We start from the raw sequence: 23,760 nt of genomic DNA, 5'->3' as shown, positions 1-23,760 counted from the left end.
CGAACACGTGACATTGGCTCTGATACCAATTGTAGGACCGAGTGCATACCGCTTTACCAAAAACTATAGTTGGTGGTAATGGTTCAACTCAAATCTTTTAAACCACACAGCAGATCAAGCACCACGGTTCGATCGCTCGAATAAGTAGGGACAACCATTGCACACAACAAATATATTCTCTATTTAAGCATTGTTGAGTGAAATAATTGTTTTTGTTAGGTAGAGCAATCAAAATGTCGTACTTGAACTGCTATGCAATTTAAAAAAATTTTGATTTGTATTGTTATTAATAATTATAATTTTTGATAAAATGACAAAAGTCACGTCCAACGTAAATTTACAACGAACAAGATTAAATTATTAAATAAAATCGACATAGTTTTATCGTTTATTTGATATTTTTTATAATAAAGTTTCAAATCTAGAATATATGATCTAACATTATTAAAAAATTTGACAAATAAACTATGAAAAATAGTCAAATCAATTTATTAACGTCGTGACACGATATTCAAAAATATGCATGTAAAATAATTTTATAAAAGATTTATCTAGTTTATGTCCATTACAAATTTATGACACACAACAAGACAAATAACATAATTTTTAGAAATATGTTCCAAACAAATACATAACCTTTAGAAATAAAATATTCTCCAAATTTATATATTCAAATGACATCTTTGGCTGAGGAAATTTTCTTGTATATTTTGAAAATTCAGTAAATATATAATATAATTAGTTTTTATCTCGATTTATTATAAGCTAAATCATAGATAATGCTCTAAAATTTCTTATTAATAATTATAAAATAATTTTATTTAAAACGAGTGGATCAATGGAGGAGGACCGGGACAATTATTATGTCATAATTATTTACAAATTTATCAATATAGTTTTAAAATATAGCTCTTGATAAAATATATAAAATAATTTCAAATTCAAACTTCCGAGTGTAATTTTGAAATTTCCTCACTTGTTAATATTTTTGGCCCATTCACTAAATCCAAACAAACTATGAGAAAAAAAGTCAGGAACCATACGTTATTATTGCTCCAAAAGATGAAATCGCTCACTTTAGGCGCTCCTCACCTTCGGTCCGACAGGATTGTGAGAGGAGGTAAATCATGGTGACTCAGCCAACCACCAGCAGCTAGATCTTATGTTACGCCGCACACAAGGAGCTCCCGCTCATTGGAAGGAATTTAACTCCCATACTGCCGCTTGCGAGACTCAACCCCTGATCATTGCTCCAAGATTTACTGCTGCTGACCAACTGAGCTAAGCTCATGCGGACAACCCTACGTTATTATTGCTTGGAGGGCAGGGGGGATTAATAATGCACTTGAGGATGTATATGTGTGTGTGTGTTTATATATATATATATATATATATATATATATATATTTATATATTCAGCAGTGTTCTAAAAAGTCCGCTTAAGCTTGAAGTTCGACAAAAACTCCCTACTTCGGAGAAAAACGGAAAAAAACGGTCAAACCGTATTTTGACCAAATTAAGCGTAATTAAGTGTGCTTAAGTACAATTAATCGCATATGTTTATTTTTTATTTTTTATTATTTTGAAAGTATGTTTTTTTTTATTTTAAAATAATAAATTAAGTTTATAATTTATATGTTTATTTTTTAATTTTAATTATGATTAAGCGTGTCTGATAATGATTTGACAAATATTTAACGTTTTTTTAATGTGGTCTAGTTGCAAAAATAAATAAAGATTGTAATTTTAAGATTTTTATGCTTTTATAAATATGAGAATTAATGCATCACATTTAAATTTATCATATTTATGTATTATTTTATCTATTTATTGGTTTGAAATAATTACAATTACACCAAAGATAAAAAACGTTTTTTCACTTTTAAACTTGTGTTAATCTCGTTTAAGTTTGAAAAGTTTGGAGCGCGACATCCTCGCTTCAGGACACTTCACGTTTTTTAGAACCTAGGTAAGTTGTAATGGCTCTATCGGGAAGATTTTGCCGGAAGAAATCGAAATATGTTAATTTGTCGAATACTCATGTATTCCAACAAATTGAATTTCGGGTAGGATGTAACTTGTAAGGTCGTTTTTGAGACACATTACATTATTGCATAAGTATATATTATTTTAAATGAGGTTTGGATATAAAGATCCTTTTTTAATAATATATAAAAATCCAATTTAAAAATCTTTAACAATGAATGGAAGAGCGTATCTGACAGGTATTGTTTCTTGTGACCCTTTTCTTTCCCTAATATATAAATGTAATATAAAATAAATTAAATTAAATATTTTTTTTAGCAATAAATAGATGAAGCGATGCAGCTATTTTTTTTTATAAAAAATTAATACCTTATAAATTTGATTATTCCAGATCAAAGTTTTCACGGAAAATGAAGCGATACAGCTATTTTTTAAAAATTTCAATACCTTATTAATTTGTTGAAGAAATTTTGCATTTAGTCCATAGGCTTATCCCGAAAAATATTGATATGAGAAATTGAACTGTCCCACTATTCAAGCACTCACGGATTGTCAAACAATTCTATTTCAGTTACTTGTGATAAATTAATATATACACAAACTATTACAATTGATGTTAGGCTAAATGTGTATGAATGAGAGTAGTATTGAGATGAGTGATCAATTAAAAAGTTTTCGTGCGTCAAGATGTCGATGTTGCGCCGCTTGATACGGTTGGCTAGGTGAGTCGTAAAATTTTTTTACGTAAGATCTTAATGGTAAAATTGTCTCTGCTGAGATAAGACCGTCGATAAGGAAAAAATATGACTGATCTCTAGGATATGAGACACAATCAGTAGATAGACATGCATATTCTCGGACTCATGAGCCTAATAGTTTGGCACTTTGGCTCATTAACACCCAAGTAGGTGAGCTTTGTGGTACCGAAATTTTCGGTATCAGTATCGATACAGAATATTTTTTTTCGGTATTTCGGTATATATCGAAAATAATTTTTTATTATTATTTTTTTAAATTTAAGTTCGATATACCGAAAAAATTGTCGGTATACCGAAAACATTTTCCGTATACCGAAAATTTTTGGGTATACCGACAAAATTTTCGGTGTCGATACGATACCGGTATGAACTTTTTTCATACCGAAAATTCGGTATACCAAATGTGCGATATACCGAATTTCCGTTATCGATATGTAAAAATTTCATACCGAATTTTTGGTACGATATACGGTACCGTAGTTCGGTACGGTACGGTCCTAGCTACCACAATGATAAAAAATAAAGTTACATCTTTGATAACATCTATAACTTTTAGCCTAATGATAAACATTTAATAATGAGTAGGTCTCTTGTGAGACGGTCTCACGAATCTTTATCTGTGAGACGAGTCAACCCTACCGATATTCATAATAAAAAGTAATACTCTTAACATACAAAGTAATATTTTTTATCGATTACCCAAATAAGAGATCTGTCTCACAAAATATGATCGTGAGAACGTCTCACACAAATTTTTGCATTTAATCATAATTAATGAGTAATTGATAATGTGTACGGATTAAAAGTCAATTTTACCCAAAATTGAATTTAAGTCCAATTAATGTGATTGAATTCAACTCAATATACATTTTATTTTTTAAAAATAAATTAAAATTATATTATAATAAATAAATATCATATTTTTTATATACAAATGTTAGAATTATTAATAATAATTTATATATTGAATCATAATATATTTTAAAAATATTTATAAATATATATTAAAATGATATTTGTCCTCTATATTATAGTATTATGATTATATATCAATAAAAGTAAAACTCAATAAATCAATTATATAAAATAGTACAAATGTATTTTAATATATTGATAAAAATATAATAAAATAAATATTTTTTTATATTCAAATTATAGTACAATTTGAAAAACAACTAAATTTAAACAAAATTCTTAAATCAAGTGCATAAAATTTTAATCATAGATTACACAAATTGAGATAACCGGTAGTGTCTGTGCTCCGAAATATTCTCACATTTTCATATCGTTTTTTTTTCCCGGAGATTTGTTTGTTTGTTGGTTTTTAATGGTTAACAACTTTCTTATCAAACACTTTTTCAAATTCTTAAAAAATCAATACGAATTTCAATTTTTTTATTATTAGGGTTATTTCGATCGTTTGCTAATAATGTCTCCATGCTCCTAAAATATATTTATTTTATTATATTTCAATCGTATATATGGTTTTTTTTATTGAGCTGTAATTTTATTAATATATGTGATAGGATCGTTTGGGGCAAACATTGAATTACAATAGCTCGATTTTTGAAATATTGAATATCAAAAAATTAAATCGGGTTTGATTTTTAAACCAAGTACAAGACGCTCAAAATAATCTCTCATGTTAAACATTTTAAAAAACATTTAAAAGATATGTAAGTTGAATATGTAAAATGTTTTTTTGTGGAATCATTTTATCAGCACTTGATATGCAATATTTTGAGTATTTGAAAAACACATAAAATGTTTCAATAATAAAAACAATAGGAATAATTAAATGTAATAAATAAAAAAAAACGAATTTATTTATGGATGTTCGGAGATTTAAAACTCATATATCACCCCTTCTTCCATCTAAGAATGATTTACTAGAATAATTTGGTTTATAAAACTCCTTGTACAAACTCATTTCAACTTATGATTTATATATATTGTCTAATTGAAACTCTTAGCACATTCGATTGTAGGCTACAACCTCATAAACAACATAATGTTTAACGTGTCTATGTCAATACTACAAACACGATCTTTAATATCTTTTTGTGAAGACGCACTCGCTAAACTTTGAAGCTCAATTCTCATATATATATATGTGTGTGTGTGTGTGTGTGTGTGTGTGTGTGTGTGTATGTGAGTAGTCGTGTGTACCTTGTATGTATTTATCAAATGTATCCTCACATTTGAGTTTGTTCTCATTCTAACTAATTTTTTCATGTAGACTGCTCATTCTTTGAATCATCTTCTAAAGCTTGTATTTAATTTGCAATATGTTGTATATATAGTCTATTTAGACACAAGAATACGATTGTTCGGAAATTTTGTGTACAGATTCTGACATTGCAACGGTATAATTCATGTTTCTGGCCATTATCTGTAATTGAGTTGTTATTAGATCGAGCTGATCTGTTATGAGTTTGAGCTGTTGGCTTGATCTGCCCTGTTGCACGTGAGTTGTTGCCAGCTAGTGCAAGTTGAGCATGTTGGTTTTGCTTTATTATAGCTATCGATTCGTCGATATTTGGCAAAAGTGTTAAGGATGAAAGTTGCAGCACTTTCTCTTCGATTTCCATGCAATCATAATCAATCAATTTCAAGTTTGTATTAGAAAGATATGTTTGACATATCATGCTGGTAACAATATGGAATTTGTTTTTTATCATGCGCATAACCAGCAATTTCATCATAATTTATCACTTCTTCTTATCCAATTCAGATATGACTTATAAAGATGATTTGTAGATTGATCTCTTAGCTTTGTAATTCATATTGAATCGTTCTATTTGAAATATGGAGCTGAGAAATATGACCAAAATACCAGAACTGTTCCATTCAAATTGATTGTTGTTTATGTTTCCATCAGCTCAATCTTACGACTAATATTTCGCCTAAATAATGCTAGAAACCAACTAAGATGTTGTGGAACACGACTTATGTAAAATCGTGTTTTCTATTAATTTTTTTTGATATTTTGTGATTTGTATCATCGAACTGTGAGATATAATCGAAACATTGTAGTTCGTCAGATTTTTAATTTCGTTGATTTCGAGTTTTACCTTCTAACTTAAGATAACAACTTTGCACTTGAGTTGATATATTAAAATTCAAATAAAGTTTATATAATCAAATTAAGATTACTTATGTTATTAATCTACATAATCAAAATTAAGATGGCTTATGTTTATTAATCTAACAATATAATTATAATATAATTGAAAAATAAAAAAATATTATTTTCTAATTAATTTATTTATAATAATTCATATAACAGTTCATCAATCATTTATGTATCAAAATATTTTTTACTAATTTAACAAAAAGAAAAAGAAGGTGAGCCTTCACCGCCCGTAACCGAGACGAACAGGAGCTAGCCAAATTTCGTTTCGCCTAGAGATATGGCCTCCTCCTTGGCTCGTAAATCCGTGTCCGCTTTTCGCGCTCGTCACTTTGTAAGTCTCTGTCGTGTTACCTTACAGTTTCGAATTTCGTTGATGAGAAGATGTCGTTTTGCTTTTTGATTCGAGTCATTCTGTAGGGCTGAGTTTTGCTTCGATTTGATTTCGTTTATTCCGATGCCGTTTCTATTGTTTAAGGAATTAACTCAGTACGAGCTAGCTGATCGTTGTACATTTTTCACTTGATTTCTTTGGTTAAATTATAATTCCGATTTCTGATCCTCGTATTCGATTTGATATAGCCCCAGTGCTCTGATCAGTTTAGTTTAACTCATTTGTCTGGAATTGCTGTTATTAGGATTAAAATTAGTACGTGGTCATTAAAAACGGGTAGTTTGGGTTTAGTATGTAAGTATTTTGCTTGCATCTCAGCTGGATTGGGAATTTCATTTTTTTGGATTTTGCAGTTCATGGAATTTTTTTAGCTATTTATTTTGATGGACGGGAAAATCTTTTATTCCTCCATTGCAAGTGTTCTAACCTTGCCTACCCTTTGTATACAATTGTTGTTAAATTTGTGGCTGGTTGTTTTGCATGATCTTCTTTAGAAGGTTAATAATGCTGGCTCATACTCAGGACGTAGCCAGAAATATTTTCATCCTTGGCTGAAACCAGCAGGAGACTAGGCAGCTCTCATCGTCTTGTTTCCATTTTGGGGGGACGGCTGTGAAATAAACCCTCAGGAAATAGGCTAAATATTGGGCTAAAAATTGAAAAATACAAGGCTAAAATTTTAAAAAAAGAAAACTCAATCCATATTACTAAGTAGACCCAAAAAAGTAGACTGGGCTGGAGCCCACCCCACCTTTGGGTGGCTCCGTCCCTGCTCACACTATCTCTCTAGTCTGTGCCCCAAAAAGTCTTAACTAGAGTTGCATTCATAGCCAAACCTTCTATCATGATAACTTCATCAGTAAGGAGGATGTTATACTAAAGATTTTATATTTTTGTATTTTCTTAATATATTTGGGGTTCGAAACTATGGCTTTGGCAGTGCAAACATTGAAAGGAACCAACTGCTCTGAGCAACATACATGAGCGCTCGTTGCCACAAAAGCAGTCATTCTTCTACTGATAAAGGTTTGTATTACGAAAAAATCTGAATCATTTTACAATAAAAAAAATATTGAATCATTTCCTGCATTGAATTAACTTTTGCTTTTTGTGTATACTACACTTGAACAAATGATTGTATACTGAGATATGAATGGGAAATATTAAATGGTGCTACTGAACAGGGTGAAAGTGCTTTTGTCATGGTCCTTTGTGCATTTACACATGGAATTATTATTACAATTTTGTTCTCTGATCTCTTGTACATGAAAGGAAAAGTAATTCCTTGTGAATGTCATTCTTGTTGCCATTTTCATTTTGCTTTAGATCAGTATAGAACAAATAGCAATCTGGTGATACAGTAGCTTTTGGCTGTGCATATTCTCTTGTAAATGTCATCTCAAACACATGCATGCAGGTTATCTTCTTCGAGTTCAAGTCATAAGATTCTCTATGATATTTTGCTGAGTAACCCTAAATATATGTAAAAGAACAGTGACAGTGGTGATACAGTAGCTTTCGGCTGTGCATATTCTCTTGTAAATGTCAGATTACATACAATTCGTAAACAATTGATTCAGTATGCGGTTTTATCTTCATCAAGTTCAAGTCATAAGATACTCGTGATATTTGCTGATTAACGCTAAATATATGTAAAAGAACAGTGACAGTTTCACATTTTGATTTTTAATTTGATTTGGGCTCTTTAACCTACAGATGATGAAGAGAGAGAGAAACTTGCAAAGGAGATATCAAAGGACTGGAGTTCTGGTTAACAAAGTTTTACATCTTTTATCTATATTTGGTTCATTTTTTTTGAATATTTACCGGAAAATCTTAAAGTTTGTCTCCTTGCCACCTACTTGTAGTTTTTGAGAGGAGTATAAATACTCTATTTCTCACTGAGATGGTTCGAGGTCTGTCGCTGACACTCAAATACTTCTTTGATCAGAAAGTAACTGTAGGTGTTTTCTTTTTCATCCTCTTTCTATCACGGGAAGGTTTCAGGTTCGTTGTTTTAAAGTATTTGGCTAAAGCGCATTGCTGGGGATTTTGGGCTTTGAACAGGAAAAGCATATTATTGTGTATTAACAGGGCAGGGTCTCTTACAAAATAGGCCTTGGCTCTTGGTATTTCTAGTCGATAGATAAATGCCTGAGATTACTTTTCTTCTGCAGATTAATTATCCTTTTGAGAAGGGTCCTCTGAGTCCTCGTTTTCGTGGAGAACATGCCCTGCGGCGTTATCCAACTGGAGAGGAACGCTGCATTGCTTGTAAACTATGTGAAGCTGTTAGTAGTAGATTATATCGCTCCCTTTGCTCAAGTTTATTTAATCGTGGTATTCTAGGGTCATTTATAATTAGTTTAAGAAACACTTTTGAAGTTAACTTTTGTTTAATGGTTTACTTTTAAAAACAAGGAAGCTGTTCTGTTTTTAGATGTAATAGTGAAAAAGAGCTATCTCATCATTTTTTAAAGAGGCTAAATTCAGACGTCTAAAATCACATTTTTTATTATTTCTACCTTGCTTGTACGCTCTTCTAAAATAGATTCTTGATCCAAACATTATTTTTTCAAAAAAATACTCATGTAACTCATATTTTGTTATTCATAAACTTTGGGGAGATGCCATGTATATCTGCATAGGGATTCTGGACTTCCACGTGGCTTCTGTCAGTCTGTTGCTTGATTGTCATATTTCTAAATCATCTACATTACTGGAAATATTCTCAGTTCCAACTCATTTTATACATTGGGGGCTTCTGATGCAGTTATGTTTATATAGTCTTGTCGCTGATTACAATTTTAGTTCATGAAATATCCATTCTTGTACAGATATGCCCTGCTCAAGCAATCACCATTGAAGCTGAGGAAAGAGAAGATGGGAGCAGACGGACAACCAGGTATGCTTGTATCTTGTATTTGTGTGCACGGACTACTACTTATGGATCACACTCATACAAGTTTTGATCTGCAGGTACGACATTGATATGACGAAGTGCATTTACTGTGGGTTTTGCCAAGAAGCATGCCCTGTCGATGCAATTGTTGAAGGGCCCAACTTTGAATTCGCTACTGAAACTCATGAGGTCTGAAATTCTAACTTTAATTTCGGTTTGACTACATATCGGAGCACAACACTAATCACACCATAATTCTTTGAATGTAATAATAGGAACTTCTATATGACAAGGAAAAGCTCTTAGAAAATGGTGACCGCTGGGAGACCGAGATTGCTGAGAATCTCCGATCCGAAAGCCTATACCGTTGATTTAGTTTTCATTTCCATCATCTCCAAAACATGGACGTGCAGAAGGATATTGAAGTTTTCGAAAAACTGTCTAATAAAGGAAAATTATTTACTCTCCTGCATCATGCATCGCCCACCAGCTAGCGAACGTCATTCCCATAAACATACTCTAAACTGGCCTGATATGGGATTCTACGGTCGAGGGGATTTTCTTGTTATCGTGTTAACATTGTGTGGGATGTTTTAGTTTTTTTGTTTCTTCAACATTGCCCCCAGACCGACCTTGTTCTGTAATTTTGTTTTCAAATATAAATCTACCAAGGCCCAATAAAGTTTGCGTACTGCGGCCTACGGGTGGATGGACATAGGTCTCATTTTCTGTTGAATAGTGGTAATTAGACCATGTCTAACAGAGATAGAGAAAAAATATCGAATTTTCAGTATATTTATCGAAAAATGTCGACTTTCCATACGCTAACTAGATCGAATTTTTCGGTATGGTAACGATATGCAATTGGAAAATTTCGATATATACCAAAATATCGAAATATCTAAAAAATATATAAATTTTTTAAAATATATAATATTTTAAAACAATAAATTTATAAATTTTTAAAAATATAATGTTTTTTTTGGTATAAAACGATATATATCGAATTTTCGATATATCGTACAATTTCATATAATCGGTATTCTAGTAATATGTATCGAAATTTCAATATATCGATTTTCGGTATACCAAAAATTTCAGTATGATATCGATATAAATTTTCTTATACTGAAATTTTCCGTACGATATATGATATAATAATTTTCGATACGGTCTGGTATATTATCCCACATGTCTACAATGAGTCCCTTGAAAGCGAGCTATTCATCTACGTTTAAATTATGGTCATCAAATAAGATTTTGATGGACGAATAATTGATTTCGGGATTTAAAATTATTTTAATAATTGGGAATTTGGAATGTCTTAATTTGATTGCAAGAATATATTAAATTAAAGAAAATGGATTTGAAATAAATGGATTTAAAAATTACCCAATTGACTTAGATTAATGTAGACTAGGATGATTTCCATGTATCACATTAGGATACGAGTGAGTCAAGTTATTTGTATATAAATGATTGTAAGTGAACGTAAGAAAGTAAAAAAAAATTAACTATACTTACATCACACTGAAATTAAAATTATAAAGTCTTATAATTGCAAATAAAATAAACCAGGTTATTTTTATTATTCATCTCAAAATATCAGCAAGTGAGATTTTTTTTTTTTATACAATGGGGGTGAATTGCTTTTTATCCACATATGGCAGTGATTATATACTAAAATATATCTTGATATTCCATAAAATATTTTTTTTAGAATAATTGTTCAAATATAATTTTTTTTAAATCGTTGTTCAGACATATTTTAATTATTTTTTTTATAAAATAGTGTTACTTTGTTCAAACACATATTTTTTCTTAAAATAACCTAAATCTTTTAATAATTTTTTAGTAAAAACTTTTATAAAATATATTTTATAAATACTTGTTATTCGAGGAAGAAAAAATACATGGAATTCATTCATTATTAATAATTATTTTTTATTTATAAATTTTTTTTGAGCAACCTTGGTAATGATAAAAGTACTGAAATATCGTAACTGTGAGATGTTATTATATAGTAATATTTTGCATTGAATTTATCATAAAATATTGATAAATAGAATTTTTATATAAAATTTTTTATATTATAAAAATTATTATACAAATTTAGTTGTACATATTGATTATTATTCTTATTTTGTGATTGGGTATGCTTGCTGCAGTAAAAGCCCACAAGGCCCAATTGGCCGTCAAGGGTTAAGTGGTTGGCAAGAAACTACGCTCGCCAGTTCATCTTCAACAACGGGAGCGTGCTCTGGCGGCAGCAGCAGGACGGCGGCGGTTGGTTAGCGCACCGTTTTTTCTTAATTCTTATTTTTTAGCTGAAATAGCTATTCATTGCATACTCTACGAACAAAGAATGCTTTGATCAAATAACAGAATTTTGCTGTATGATATCCCAAAAATCGAGCATTTTTTTGGAAAGTTGACAGGTTTTCGTCCTCCCTCCCCAGTAATTTTATAGTTCTTTCCTCAAATTAATTGATAGGATGTGAATTAATGTTTTTAACTGATGAAATAGTGATTTATGTATTGGCAGCATTATTTTCAAGGAAGTCATTTATCTTGATCAGTATGCAACAAGTATAGAAAATAACATAAAGTCCTATTGTAATGTTAAAGTATGTATTTATTTTAACATTAGAAGCTTATTTAAAGGCAATGGAAAATTTTACCAAGCGAGATAGCATTATAATTTCAACAAATGATGCTTTATAAAATTCGTCATGAAGAGTAAAGAGCTTGAAGGGTAAACTTAAACTAAATTTTAATCGGATTTCGTTTATTTGTCTCAAAATCCCACAAAATCCTTTACAACCATCTTTCTTCTAAATATCCTGAAATCTTAGGAAATCCCATCGTACCAAACAGGGGACTTGTCAATCTGTCCTATCATTGTACGAGCTGCAGCAGCACAAGTGATAATCATTCTTCTGCCGTCGCGGGCAATTACTTGAGAAGCGATGGCAGAAGAAGCCGTGTTAGGATACCTGGAAAAGAATGAGGAAATTTTAGATTCTGGGAAATTTGCTGAGGAAAAAGGAATCAGTCATGATGAGATTGTTAATGTTATCAAAAGTCTGAACGGTTTCCGTCTCCTTGATGCTCAGGTCAGGCTTTTTAACCTCATATTCTATTGTTTTCTGTGACAATTTATTTACTTTTAGAACAGTACACAATTGGCTTGATTATCAAGAGCTCAATGCCTAGTCATTATGTTAGCTGTAGTCAATGTTTATTAAGGCTTTAGTTCTTTGTATATGTGAAGGCCTGTGAAATCAAAGGAAAGGAAGAGGTCTATGTGTGATATCTCGTAAGATTTAGTCAAATCTAGATTAAGGGATTCTGTTCAACAACCTATTTTCCTAGTGGGAATTTTCAAGGACTGCACGATGCTTGGTCCTTCAATTTAGTATTGCGTTTCTTGTTTATGATGTTGGAACTGTTTGGATTATGTACAGGTTGATATGTATGCATGCTAACTGTCTCGTGAAATGTAGCTGATTTCTTGGAAGCAACATTTTCTAACATCTTTTTAATAACATGAAGTTCAAGCTAGGGATATGTATGTTATGTCAGTTGCAGCGTGGGTCCTGGGACTGGTGGTTTTGTTGGAAATCATTGGAATTTTCTCAAGATGTTCGCTTTTGAAAAATTATGCAGGATATCAAGAAGGAAAGATGGGTTCTCACCCAAGAGGGGGAATCGTATGCCAAGGACGGGTCTCCAGAAGTACAACTCTTTTTAGCAGTGCCACCTGAGGGCATTGCTCGGGAAGATTTACAGGTAATGGAAGTATGGAACAATCAAATATTTGGCACTCTGGCTGACTGGCATTCAATAACTAACTTGTCTTTGAACAAAAAACCTTTACACTATCAAAAGTCATGCAATTATTTGTTTCTTTCAATGTGGTACTTAGTAGATTACTTCCAAAATTTCAAATATTTTTTAAACTGAGTTGAAGTTCTGATTGCACGTAGTAATAAATTTTACTGGTTCTTGGAAGTATTTTATGGCTTCAGTTGCGTAATTACTTCAATCATTTCTCCCTTTCCTGCTGGCCGTGGATGTGTTTCACTAGTCGCTACCATCAACATAATTTTCACACTTGGAAGAAATTCTGGTGATTTTGAATATTTTTTATTTCCCAAATGCAGAAATTGAAGCCCTCAATTTACAAAATAGGCACCCAACAGGCCATTAAAAACAAATGGATAGAGATGGGAAAGTTGCAGGTGTCACGAAAGGTAATACTACACCAAAACTGAGCTTTTAGAATTATTTTAGACAAATAGATGTGACTTTGTGCAATTGAGACCTTATTTATTTCTGAAAACAAATGATAGTTCTTGTCATGCTGAACTATTCTTGCTTTGGCGATTTGTTTTAGGTCGACCATGTCGATGACAAAGTGAGGGATTTTCTTATACAAATTCAAAACGGTGAGGTGAGTTAACAATTTTTTAAGTGTTTAAATCTTCTTTGTCCCTTTTACTCCTGTATATTAACATCTGGCTTGCATATATGACTGCATGTGTTTTTTAATGTATTCCCAAACTTGTGGATTCCAAGCCGTTGATTAAACTTCACAAGTTTGTGGACCTGCACAAATCATGTATGCTTATGCGTATCTATGGATGTATGACCTTGCAATTGTATTTCCTCTTGCATCCTATCATTAAAGTTTTGTGAGGTTGCTTAGTCTGAAAATATATTTCCCCCTGATGTTGAGCTTTAAATATATAAGCATTCTCTCATTTAGCGGGCTTCTGATGAGACAATTTTTGACTCTATTTCTTGCTCTGCTTCACTTATTAGGCTTAAATGCATAAAACTGAAACAAAATTGAGTTCATTAAGGTCTAATTTTATAACCCATTAATTAAATTGCAGGCAATCGGCTCTGACGATATTGATGCTCTCAAACGGAGAAAGCTCATTAGTTCTCAGTAAATATGTTTGTTTTGTATTTCTCGTTCACTTTTGGTATTACCATTTTTAGTATAAATATGTGACTCATGTTATTTGGACTACAGACTTTCCAAATATGGAAGATTTTATTTTTGTTATCATTGATTTACAACTATTTTCCTGATACAAGAATCTGGAAAGGCTATTCTGTAAAGAAAGGTCCCAAGTACACTCCAAAAAGGAAAAAAGTGGCCACTGACTTAACTCGTGAGAATCTACTGAGGTAATTAATCTACTTCGTGCATTTCCAGGCTGTTGTTATGTACAGGACTACTTTTTTATGGTCTCCTGCATGTTTATGCTATCTTGATATCCAGACAGTTTCTTATTGAAAAATGATTATGGATGCTTCTTATCGTCAGTGTTCTAAATGGCGGTCGAGGCGGCCGCCTAGGCACCGCCTAGGCGGTAGGCGGCCCTCGACCGCACCGCCTATGCATGAGGCGGGTGTTTTAGGCGGCCCAAGCTATACGGCGTTGGCGAGGCGGCGAGCAGGCGGACGAGGCAGTCAAGATTTTAAGTTGTAGTCAACAATTTTAAAAACCTAGTCAAAGTAAACTAATTTTAAATATTAAAACCCTAACACACCTCACTTTCTCTATTTTATTTTTGTTTTTCACTCTCAATTCTTAACTCTCAACAACCACACACAATCTGCCCACTGCCTCACGGTCAGAAAAATAATTAAAAAAATTAAACTTAGTTTTTTGGTAAAAATAATTATATTACTTTGTTAGCATAATAGCATTAATATGATGATGAATCTTTATTAATTGCACATTATCTAGATGATATTATATTTTGTGCTTAAACATTATTTAATTGTACATTTTATATAAAAATGATTATATTGCATGATTATCTATAAAAAAATTACTTAAAAAAATTCAACCGCCTAGACGCCGCTTGGGCACCGCCTAGGCGGCTGAGGCGGTAGGCGGTCACCGACCGCCCCGCCACCGCCTCCCGCCATTTACATTCTTGCTTATCGTAGAAAAATTGAATATGTAATGTTGTCCTTATTCTTATTGTTGCATTATTTTGAACTGACTATATTTCACTCTTAATTTTATTATCTGATATTTATTTCTTCTCTTTGAAGGGGCGACTGGAAAGAGATTGAGTTTAAAGAATATAACTTCCTTGCAAAGGGTCAGCCAACTGAAGGTGGCTGTCTCCATCCGTTACTTAAGGCATGGTTACAGTACCTTTTGTTTTATGTTCTTTTGCACTCATTTTAGTGACCTGCTAATTTATAGGCTGCGTAATAAGTAAAAGTGTCATAAGTTAATTCATTTCTGCTAGTTCACATGCATTTTGATTCAATAAAGGCTAGGTTCGCGGTTTACTTTTATTTGAGTCATGTTTTTCTCGTTTACTTTTTTTTTACACGGAGACTAGTGTTAAGCTCGTGCAGCTGACAAAGCCAGTTTTGAGCTTTGTTTTCAATTTTTGTTGGCCTTGTCTTCCTTTGGAAGGCACTTGAATGGAAGAAGTTGGAATTATATATAAGTTTATACATATTTTTTAATAGATTTTTATCATTAATAATGTTTTGGAAATGGTGTAATTATCTGCTGCTTACGTGATTTCGCCATTTTTGATGATGAGTTTATCTGACGATGTTTCGTGAATCTAGTATTTCGCTGATATGTCATTACTTTATTGATTGTTATTTAATATCATTTTCTTGAAGGTACGGCGCCAAATTCAGATGATATTTCTTCAAATGGGGTAAGTTGGTGATATTTTTTGATTAATTAGTTTGATGCAAAATCCTCTAATTTGGCGACTGTTACTGATATGGCATTCTTGGCTTGCAGGTTTGAAGAGATGCCGACAAACAATTTTGTAGAGAGCAGGTGCAAGACCTCAATCTTCTGATTCTATTGCAGGCTCCTAGCGAAGCTCAATTTTATATCTATATCCGTGCTTTTAAAAATCATAAATTAGAGAGCTTAAAAGAGAAGTTGAATCCTGTTTACTGTTGTCTAGGATGCTTTATCAGTTTTCATTCAGACGAGGTTGCGATAGTTGGTGCTGCCACATGGCAACAGTTCTACTCATCTTCCAAAGCTTAAACTGAACCAAATCTTTGGGATTGTTGAATTTTAAAAAAGCAATCCGTGTAAAAGTAGAAAACAACGAAGCCATCACACTATTTTTGTTCCATCCCTTTCCGCTTGACAATTGATATTATAAAATCAATGCTGGTTTCCCCTTAGAAAAATCAATTTAGATTGTTGTAGCTTGTATATTTTTGCCATCATCACTGTTTGAGAAAATTGAAAAAATTGGATGGCAATTTGCTTTTGCACTTCCATTTTTTTTTGGTGTAAATAAATTCAGACTTTAATTGCATCATCTATCAGAAAAACGGAGCTGTTTCTGCTTGCATTATTTCTCTTAATTCATGTGCAGTAACATTTGATAAGTACTGCTTGAGCTTGCTGTTTCTGCTTGCATTATTTCTCTTAATTCATGTGCTGTAACATTTCATAAGTACTTGCTTGAGCTTGCAGCTTCTGGAACTTTGATGCTCTTTTCCAACCACAACAACATCCTGCTCGTGATTCACACGATACATTCTTTCTGAAAGGTTTGCTCAGAATTTCATCTTTATATTAGCAGCAGCAATCCATTTAAGTTTTCTGACAGTAGTTGATGTTTTACAGAGCCCTCAACCACTAGAACACTACCTGAAGATTACGTCGAGCGGGTTAAACAAGTTCATGAATCTGGTGGTTATGGATCCAGGGGGTAGGTTATGCATATCATTAACCTTTTTCTGGTTTCATCTTTTAATGTGAGTAACAAATGCAACTGTTGTCACTAGGTATGGCTATGAGTGGAAGAGAGAAGAAGCCAATAAGAATCTTCTTCGAACTCATACTACTGCTGTTTCCTCTCGGATGCTTTATGCACTTGCGCAGGTTAACCATTATTTTACCTGGCATGGCATTCTAAAGTTTCACCTATGCTGGATGATTCTATTTCGTTCCTTTTTACTTGTGTATACTGCAAGACTATGATACCTCAACATATTTGTTTTTTTTGCTGAGCCTTCATGAACCCTTGGGTAAAATTTGATGTTTGATCTAAAAAATTAGAAAAAAATTATCAATTGGTTACCGGCTAGTTTCTGGCACCAGTTTTTTTTGGTGAAGTACTTTGTTCTTACTTCATAGGACTGCCTAATAAGTTATTCCTTGAGATGTTGGGTAAATTTTTTTGATACAAGTTATTTAGATACCGACTTATATATGTTTCCATCAAGGTTTTATTTTCCCTTTCCTTTCGTCGCTTCTGCGGTATACCTTTTCTGTAGCTTGATCTGTCCATACACGTTATTCTCTTAGTTGCTACATGTTTCTATTTCTTGATTGATCATTTTTTTTGCAGGGAACATTTGCTCCGAAAAGTTACTATTCAATAGATCGGGTCTTCAGAAATGAAGCTGTAGATCGAACTCACCTTGCTGAATTCCACCAGATAGAAGGTATCCCACTTTCTATAAAGAAGCCACACCTTGTTAATGATGTTAATCATTTGCTAGCTGCAGAGGAAACATAAAGGTGATCTGGTTGCAGTAGTGTGACCTTTAAAAGATGATAGGTTTGTTATTGCCAACACACACACACACAATTTTTCTTTGGTTCTATGGATTCTTTGTGAACTAGAACCTTCCCTTTCTTTGTAACTGATAGCGTTGCTATCCGGTTAGATTGTATTTTCTTTGACCTGCAATGGGAATTGTGACCAGTTATGTTTGCTGTCCGGAGTGTATTCGTTTATAGCTAATGTTTGTTTCTTTTGGCTGAATGGTGGTTTTCACTTTTTTCTATGCTTACATGAAACTGTCTTATGGTTGGCAGGCTTAATATGTGATCGTGGACTTACTCTTGGGCATTTGATAGGAGTTCTCCACGACTTTTTTTCTCGTCTTGGTAAATACCTAGTGTTCATTGGACTTGAGCTTAATAGGATCTTGTATCAACACTGAAGTAAAGATTTGACTCAGATAAAAGTTGCTTAACGTTTAGTGTACATAATAAGAGCGAGTTTGTGTACTGAAGTACTTGACTTTAAAAACAATCATGAAGCAGAACATTTTAAATGGGTTCCTTTTGAAAATCAGTAGTCGTTTTTTATGCTTTGTATATGATAGCGATTTTTTAAATAATTTAAAGAGGAGCAAATGCCAATTATTTTGGCTTCTTGACTTTGGCTTTTTTACATGTTTTTTAGAAGGAACAATACAATCAAACATCATTTCTTATAAACAAGCTTTATATCTGAAAAATGTGTTGTTTTGTTAAGAGCCTCTCCATTCAAGATTGCTGACTATGATCTTCCATCTCTCCATTTCAGGTATGTCCAAGCTTAAATTCAAACCTGCATATAATCCATATACCGAACCCAGCATGGAAATCTTCAGGTCAGAAACAAAGCATCAGCAAATGGCTAAATCTTTACCTTGTAACATACTCTAACTAAAATTGTTTCTCAGTTATCATGAAGGGTTACAGAAATGGGTCGAAATTGGAAACTCGGGCATGTTTAGACCAGAGATGCTTCTTCCTATGGGGCTTCCAGAAGATGTCCAGGTCATCGCATGGGGTCTTTCCCTTGAAAGGTAGGAATTTTTATACAGCCTCACGTTTTCTTTTTTTCGAAATGATGTTATGTCATCGTTTTCTTATTATTCGTCGTGTTTTGTTTTCTAATTCAATTGCACTTTTTTGAATAGTCAATTCTTATCATGTAAGTTTTGCTGTCTTAATACTTTCGGATCATTTTTTTTTAACAGACCCACAATGATTCTGTATGGAATTGATAACATCAGAGATCTCTTCGGCCACAAGGTGCGTAAAACCGTCTTTTGCTCTATGTTTGAGCCAGAAATTTACCGTGGGGTGAATCCAAAATTAGAAGGGTGAAACTTCATACATACATATATATATACATACATATATATATATATATATATATATATATATATATATATATATATATATATATATATCACTATCTCTGTGTGTTTGTGTGTCTAGAAAAATTCTCGCCAAATTAAACCCGTAGATTATTTGCCAAATCATGCGTAATTAATTTGCTATAGTGCCATTTATTAGAACAATACTGCTGATGTTTGACAAATGTATTTTATGTAGCAAGATTAAGATCACATTGTCTGTCAAATTAGACCTCATCCGACACAACCCCGGTAGTGATAAGAATGAGACTTGGGGTGATTTTGCAGTTTCTTGGTAATACGAATATATATTTGATTTTGCAGGTGGATCTTAGTCTGATCAAGAGAAATCCATTGTGTCGCCTTGGTATTTAAGACGCTCGCTCCTCCTTTGTTTACCCATTGAGTTCATGTCAGTTTCTATCTAATGCTATTGCTGCTTAGATTCTTATTTGCCAGATTAAAATGGATCCATGCATTAAAGAAATATTGTTTCCTTGTTCTTGAGAAACACACACTTCGTTAAAATTTCGAGAAATTACACTTTTGTTCTTTTATCTTCCCATATATTTTTAACAATTAAAAACAAAATCTTCCTAAAGATTAAAAAGGATCCTTATTTGTTTTCTTGTAATATTATCAATTCTGATATCTCAAATGATCCATATATTATGGATATTTATATTCGAGCTTCTTTGATGTTCGACATGATAGTGGAGAGATTTATGAAATTTTCCCTATAATTGGTCTCGGCTTATGGGTTTTTCCCCGTTTGATTATCACTTATTCGAGAAAGCGTGGTTGAGGATTTGACTAGATTAAAGTTTTGATATTTGAATAAAAAGATTGCTTAAAATTTAATGATTCAATATATATACTTAGCATTTAATTACACAAGTTCCGTGTGCAAAGAAAAAAAGGATCATTTTTACATATGGAAAGAAATTAAAATAAAATTAAAATATTATGATTTATTTAGAATATAATTTTATAAATAATTATATATACATATTCTCTTTAAAAATATGAGTGATAGGTTCTTAGAAATTATTATTTTAAGACAATCAATTTTTTTTGGCAAATAATATCCTATATGGCAAAAACTTGTGTGAGACGGTCTCACGGATCTTATTTGTGAGACGGATCTCTTATTTGGGTCACCCATGAAAAAGTATCACTTTTTGTGCTAAGAGTATTACTTTTTATTGTGAATATGGGTAGGGTTGACCCGTCTCACAGATTATGATCCGTGAGACGGTCTCACATGAGACTCACTCATCCTATATATATACTGTCCTTGGCACGTGGCACATTCATGTATATTAATATTTTTTATGTTAAATAATTTTTTTAATATAATAATCGGAGATTATAATAATTAATATTTTTTTGAAAAAACGATATTTATAATTTGATTAGATAATTTTTTTTTTGGTTTATTAAAAAAACGAATCAGACATTAAAATTGGTTATTCTAACCTTCTTATCTTTAATAATATAAGTAGTACGAATGCATACGATTTTTGTGTAGCTTAATTATATGAATATTATGGTTTATATATATTTTGTTCTTAAAGTTCTTGATTTTATTATAATATTCTATAAACTAAATCAAATATAAAATGAAATTTATGAAAATTATTTTTATAAATTTAAAATATGAAAAATTCAAGCACTCTCTTATAGTTAGCGTGATGTGTTGTTAACATATTTTTAAGTGTAAAATAACACTCCTATCATACAAATTATAACATGATAAGATCTTATGAAAGACGATTTTGCCATTTTTAATAAGGAGTAGGTCTCTTGTGAGACGGTCTCACGAATCTTTATCTGTGAGACGGGTCAATCCTATCGATATTACAATAAAAAGTAATATTATTAGCATAAAAAGTAATATTTTTTCATAGATAATCCAAATAAGAGATCTGTATCATAAAATATAACCCGTGAGATCGTCTCACACAAGTTTTTACCTTTAATAAGATCAAGTTTAAGAACAAATTGTACGTATTATTATTTTATTTTATTACTAAGATGTGTGAATAACAATTTTGAAATTAAGAAGAAAAATTCACCAAAATATAGTTACTATCATATACTTTTGCTTTATTATGCGAATATAGTATAGATATAAAGAACTAGAATTGTTCCATATATATATTATATAATATTATACAAAAGTAAAAAGAAAAGAATTATTCCCTAAACTTTGTATGGGAGCCAAATATTCCTTCCACAACGATTGATTCCTTTCTATTTTTCACCGTTGAATTATTTGAGTGTTTTTCCTCAAAATTTTATTAAAATCATCATAGTAGGTCTCATGTGAGAATGTCTCACAAATCTTTATCTGTGAGACATGTCAATCATGTCCTACCAATATTCATAATAAAAATTAATACTCTTAACATAAAAAATAATAATTTTTCATGGATGACCTAAATAAGATATCTATCTCACAAAATACGACCCGTTAAATCGTTTCACACATGTTTCGGTCAATTTTAATTATTTCAACTTTTTAGAATTTTAAATTAAAATTACATATAATCATCTTTTACATAACAATATATACATAAATTCGAGATCCTTCCAAACCCACGCGCCCCGCGAAACCTGGCTAGCTTGAGCAGTATAAATACCCTTTTCCGCCCGCTCTCCATCCTAATATTCGTTCTACAAAATCAATGGCAGATTCAGAATTCAGATGCTTCGTCGGTGGTTTAGCTTGGGCTACCACCGATCAAAGCCTAGAGCATGCCTTCGGTCAATTCGGAGATGTAATCGATTCGAAGGTCCGTTTGCAACAGAGATCGGGATTCAACCGATTCGTTCTAAAATCTCGTTACTGTTACTGTTACTACTGAATTTCTACTGTGTTACTGTTTCTGTTACTTTTTTGCCCTGAAACGGTACGTTCTGTCTACCTCTTTTTCGCGGAGGCAAAGATCGAATCATCGCTTTTCAGTTTTTTTTGTTTTGTTTTGTTTTGTTTGGATCTGATGGTTTTGGTTTGTGATTTGTGTATGAAGATCATCAACGATCGCGAGACTGGAAGATCCAGGGGTTTTGGATTCGTGACGTTTAAGGACGAGCAGTCAATGAGAGACGCCATCGAGGGTATGAACGGTCAGGACCTTGACGGCCGCAACATCACGGTTAACGAAGCTCAGTCCCGAGGCGGAGGTGGAGGCGGTTTCCGTGGACCTCGCCGTGATGGAGGTGGTGGGGGTGGATATGGCCGTCGCGAGGGTGGTTATGGTGGAGGCGGAGGTGGAGGTGGAGGAGGCTATGCCCGTCGCGAGGGTGGTTATGGAGGTGGCCGCGGTGGTGGTGGCCGTGGGTACTCGAGGAACGGCGGCGCTTCTGATGGAAGCTGGAGGAATTAGGCTCCGACATTTGGCAAAGTGCGTTTGAATTATTGTGTTTTGACCGTCGATTTGAGTTACTGCTTTTCTACCGTTGGATTGGATGGAGGAACTAAGGTGATTGATCATAAAAGATATTTCATATTGTATCGGACCCTATTATGTACTAGCATTTTACTCCTTCATTTGATAACCATTATTGACCAATCCCAGTTTTTGAATGATTAGGCACTGAATATATTTTGAATGATATAAAATTAAAGTCATTGCCATGTTTTTAGAAAAGAAAAGGTCCTATATCTTGTAATAAAATTTGTTTATCCTCGACTTTACATCAGATTTAAGAGTAGGTTTTTTGCGAGACAGTTTCACGAATCTTTATCTATGAATATTTTTTCATGGATGACCCAAATAAGAGATCCGTCTCATAAAATACGATCCGTGAGAATGTTTTACATAAGTTTTTGCCCAAATTTAAAGACGACAATCAAAACACAATTGAATGTAGGACGGGGATTTTATAAATTGGTCACAAAAGAAACCATTTGGTCAAGGAGTGTGATTGGATCGAAATAGGTGACGAGGATTGTGTGTGAATTGAAATTGGAACACTTGGATCAAAGAACATGTTGATCAGATCCAAGTCTGCGTGAAAAGTGCATGAATAGATACAGTCAAGACTAATTGATTTAAACAGTATTTGCAAATGGTTTTAAAAGACGATGATAGTGGATTTTGTCTTTACAATTTTGTAAGATTTTGTAAAAGAAAAGTTCGTAATCAAATTTTTTTTAAGTATTTGCAAAACGCTACTTAAAATGAAGAGTAAGTCTATTGTGAGATGGTATCACGAATATTTATTTATGAGACGGATCAATTCTACCAATATTCACAATAAAAAGTAATACTATTAACATAAAAAGTAATATTTTTTTATGGATGATCCAAATAAGACATATGTCTCACAAAATACGAACTGTAAAATCGTCTCACACAAGTTTTTGTCTAAAATGAATGCATGTAGTGGACCTTCTCGTCAAAGAATATTCCGGACTAGTTGATGGCAAATGAACTGATAGAAGCATCGCCCCATAATATTTGGATCACCAAATGAAGACAGAATGAATCGAATTTGATAGGCGAAAGAGTCGCATATATTCATGAAATGACATTACAACTTTTAGAAATATAGAGAAAGACTTCCAATTTCTCCCATATTCATTGTATCGCATTTCGCTGCAATTTTACATATAATTTTCTCGCGT

At 32.5% G+C, this 23,760-nt stretch overlaps 3 protein-coding genes across 6 annotated transcripts; all 3 read left to right on the top strand.

The window, feature by feature from the left end:
• Positions 1-6,067: 6,067 nt before the first annotated feature.
• LOC140814398 (NADH dehydrogenase [ubiquinone] iron-sulfur protein 8-B, mitochondrial) lies at positions 6,068-9,886 on the top strand. Its single transcript, XM_073173360.1, has 7 exons — positions 6,068-6,215; positions 7,988-8,041; positions 8,140-8,231; positions 8,449-8,562; positions 9,109-9,176; positions 9,251-9,362; positions 9,449-9,886. Exons 1-7 carry the CDS (start codon positions 6,158-6,160, stop codon positions 9,542-9,544), a joined length of 594 nt encoding a protein of 197 aa, XP_073029461.1. The 5' UTR covers positions 6,068-6,157; the 3' UTR covers positions 9,545-9,886.
• A 1,444-nt stretch (positions 9,887-11,330) lies between these two features.
• LOC140813837 (phenylalanine--tRNA ligase alpha subunit, cytoplasmic) lies at positions 11,331-19,683 on the top strand. Of its 3 annotated transcripts, none has more exons than XM_073172592.1 (19): positions 11,331-11,459; positions 12,029-12,289; positions 12,843-12,965; positions 13,340-13,429; positions 13,573-13,629; positions 14,075-14,130; positions 14,283-14,375; positions 15,255-15,345; positions 15,849-15,886; positions 15,976-16,014; positions 16,675-16,751; positions 16,828-16,912; positions 16,989-17,085; positions 17,555-17,651; positions 18,028-18,099; positions 18,524-18,590; positions 18,663-18,788; positions 18,963-19,017; positions 19,449-19,683. In XM_073172592.1, the coding sequence occupies exons 2-19, from the start codon at positions 12,143-12,145 to the stop codon at positions 19,497-19,499; spliced, it is 1,461 nt and encodes a 486-aa protein (XP_073028693.1). In that variant the 5' UTR covers positions 11,331-11,459; positions 12,029-12,142; the 3' UTR covers positions 19,500-19,683. The 3 variants fall into 3 exon arrangements, with proteins under 3 accessions (XP_073028693.1, XP_073028694.1, XP_073028692.1); XM_073172593.1 differs by having other exon boundaries at positions 11,332-11,463; positions 12,051-12,289; XM_073172591.1 differs by having other exon boundaries at positions 11,332-11,463.
• A 2,021-nt stretch (positions 19,684-21,704) lies between these two features.
• On the top strand, positions 21,705-22,702 carry LOC140815121 (glycine-rich RNA-binding protein-like). 2 transcript variants are annotated; one of them, XM_073174233.1, is made up of 3 exons: positions 21,705-21,922; positions 22,160-22,358; positions 22,413-22,702. In XM_073174233.1, exons 1-3 carry the CDS (start codon positions 21,815-21,817, stop codon positions 22,514-22,516), a joined length of 411 nt encoding a protein of 136 aa, XP_073030334.1. In that variant the 5' UTR covers positions 21,705-21,814; the 3' UTR covers positions 22,517-22,702. The 2 variants fall into 2 exon arrangements, with proteins under 2 accessions (XP_073030334.1, XP_073030333.1); XM_073174232.1 differs by having other exon boundaries at positions 22,160-22,702.
• The last annotated feature ends 1,058 nt before the right edge of the window (positions 22,703-23,760 follow it).

This window comes from Primulina eburnea, chromosome 15 (genome assembly GCF_022965805.1).
Source record: "Primulina eburnea isolate SZY01 chromosome 15, ASM2296580v1, whole genome shotgun sequence".
Taxonomy (NCBI): Eukaryota; Viridiplantae; Streptophyta; class Magnoliopsida; order Lamiales; family Gesneriaceae; genus Primulina; species Primulina eburnea.
Note: the sequence above shows the minus strand (reverse complement) of the source record. Positions and strands in the feature narration are given on the sequence as shown.

What these genes read in the sequence shown, in the direction of transcription:
- LOC140814398 (XM_073173360.1), top strand. Translation starts at nt 6,158, where the DNA reads ATGGCCTCCTCCTTGGCTCGTAAATCCGTGTCCGCTTTTCGCGCTCGT. An exon ending in TCTTTGATCAGAAAGTAACT is followed by an intron (nt 8,232 to 8,448) that starts GTAGGTGTTTTC and finishes TTTCTTCTGCAG; the next exon opens with ATTAATTATCCTTTTGAGAA. An exon ending in GGGAGCAGACGGACAACCAG is followed by an intron (nt 9,177 to 9,250) that starts GTATGCTTGTAT and finishes TTTGATCTGCAG; the next exon opens with GTACGACATTGATATGACGA.
- LOC140813837 (XM_073172592.1), top strand. Translation starts at nt 12,143, where the DNA reads ATGGCAGAAGAAGCCGTGTTAGGATACCTGGAAAAGAATGAGGAAATT. An exon ending in AGTTGCAGGTGTCACGAAAG is followed by an intron (nt 13,430 to 13,572) that starts GTAATACTACAC and finishes GATTTGTTTTAG; the next exon opens with GTCGACCATGTCGATGACAA. An exon ending in GAGATCTCTTCGGCCACAAG is followed by an intron (nt 19,018 to 19,448) that starts GTGCGTAAAACC and finishes TTGATTTTGCAG; the next exon opens with GTGGATCTTAGTCTGATCAA.
- LOC140815121 (XM_073174232.1), top strand. Translation starts at nt 21,815, where the DNA reads ATGGCAGATTCAGAATTCAGATGCTTCGTCGGTGGTTTAGCTTGGGCT. An exon ending in GAGATGTAATCGATTCGAAG is followed by an intron (nt 21,923 to 22,159) that starts GTCCGTTTGCAA and finishes TTGTGTATGAAG; the next exon opens with ATCATCAACGATCGCGAGAC.